Consider the following 1,684-nt stretch of genomic DNA (forward strand, 5'->3'; position numbering starts at 1 on the left):
ACACCACCTTTAAGTCCCTAGCTCACCTAGCCACTTGAAGAAGCATCACAAGATTCTCTCCTTCATAGGTGCATCCTCCAACTGCGTATCCATAAATTTCTGGGAAACCAGACGCCTGGGAATATCCATGACCACCGCATGCCAAGCGGCACTGCTCAATTCCTTGTGCGGTATCCCAGGAAACGATTGACTTTAGACCTGAGGAGAGAACATGGAGCTCGGCCAGTAGTTCGGTGTTTCCATGAGTGAGCTGCTCGGTGACAGTCATATAGAGGTCACGAATCTCAGTGGCGGCTGCCATGAAAGCAAATGCGCGAGCCATTTGAGGGAAGACGCGGAATTGCTGGGTTTGATAGTCAATGATTTGTACTTCTCCTTTTCTGAAATCACAAATATATTAAAATACTTTTATCTTACAGTGAAGGTCAATACTTTTACTAATTTGAGTTGAAAATAGATAGATAACTTTGGATGTCTACGAAATATGGTAAACTTTGTTATGAAAGGCAGAAATTTTTCAAGTCTACATAATAGAACAAGAGCTTCAACTTTGTAGTTGACAACTTTTTTGCCAATTTTCATTCTGGTGAGATATGCTTCTGCAACCAAAGTAAATTCTAAAATTGATACTGAACTGAAAGTTGTGCCAGTCTAAAAGGATATATCTTGTTTTGTTAGGTTTGTAGAAAAAAGTTGTCAATTACAAAATTGAAGCTCTACTTTTGTTTAGTATACTCTGGAAGTTTCACACAAATCCAAAAGTTTTGCACCACTTTTTCAGGATTTCAAATTACCAACCCTGGAGAAATCTCTCCTTGTCGTCTGACAGAGGCATATCTAGTGGCGATTGTTGCTGCGGCTGCCAACTGTGTTGATTGATCTTTAATCATAATAGATCTCACAAACACCATGGTTCCATAGCCCAACTTCGAGTGAGCCGGAGCCACATAAGTTCCATCTGGCTTCACTTTAGCGTATCTCATCAAAAGTGCTCTTCTTGGGATGCGAACTTTGTCGAATAACAAAAACCCATTGTCATTTCCATTAATACCAAGCTTTGGTCCAATATCCCCCAAACGGATTCCCTTCAATGGCATATGAGTTTCATCATCGCGGAGTTGAACAATAAACGGATGTGGTCCTTTGCACTCTCCCTTTGTGTACAACTGTGCAACAACCACAGCGTAGTTGGACGACTTGCCCAAGCCTCCAGGCCACCATCTAAAGGGAAAGCATAAGATTCTTATCAATTCTCAAAACTGCCTTACTTGGCTGCAGTGATAGTGGGTGAATTCAAAACAAACTCCTCTGTAGCCGAATCATAGGTGGCTGTAGTTTCCAGCTTCGAGAGATTTGTTCCATGCCCGAGCTCAGTTTGAGCATAAGTTCCTACCACTGCACGAGAGATTGCCTTGGTAAGCCATTCGTCAAGTTGCTCATCGTCGGTTTGACCTGAAGATCCGGCTTGATAATTTAGCATGCATGGAAAAAATTCTAACTGTAAAATCATGATTACCTTGAAGAGTAGGAATGAACATGACATAATGAAGAGACATGGCATGCAAATCACGGCCCATTGTCAATCTGAAAATTTATTCACTTCACAGGTGATTCGCGAACAATCCGTTACGGACGCTTCGCGTTCGCGCGCGGTTGAAATAGGAACCGCAAACGGATCGTACGC

The 1,684-nt window shown here is 42.2% G+C and overlaps 1 protein-coding gene across 1 annotated transcript in view; it reads right to left on the reverse strand.

The window, feature by feature from the left end:
• CBG16008 overlaps positions 1 to 1,684 on the reverse strand; it is a gene marked incomplete at both ends in the record, with an annotated part of 3,969 nt that overhangs the window by 1,069 nt on the left and 1,216 nt on the right. The window contains 4 exons of the mRNA XM_002643348.1: positions 27 to 380; positions 799 to 1,221; positions 1,269 to 1,452; positions 1,517 to 1,584. Of these exons, the coding sequence (XP_002643394.1) occupies positions 27 to 380; positions 799 to 1,221; positions 1,269 to 1,452; positions 1,517 to 1,584 (1,029 nt within the window). The remainder of the gene's footprint in view (positions 1 to 26; positions 381 to 798; positions 1,222 to 1,268; positions 1,453 to 1,516; positions 1,585 to 1,684) is intronic.

This window comes from Caenorhabditis briggsae, assembly GCF_000004555.2.
Source record: "Caenorhabditis briggsae complete genome, chrX, whole genome shotgun sequence".
Lineage (NCBI taxonomy): Eukaryota > Metazoa > Nematoda > Chromadorea > Rhabditida > Rhabditidae > Caenorhabditis > Caenorhabditis briggsae.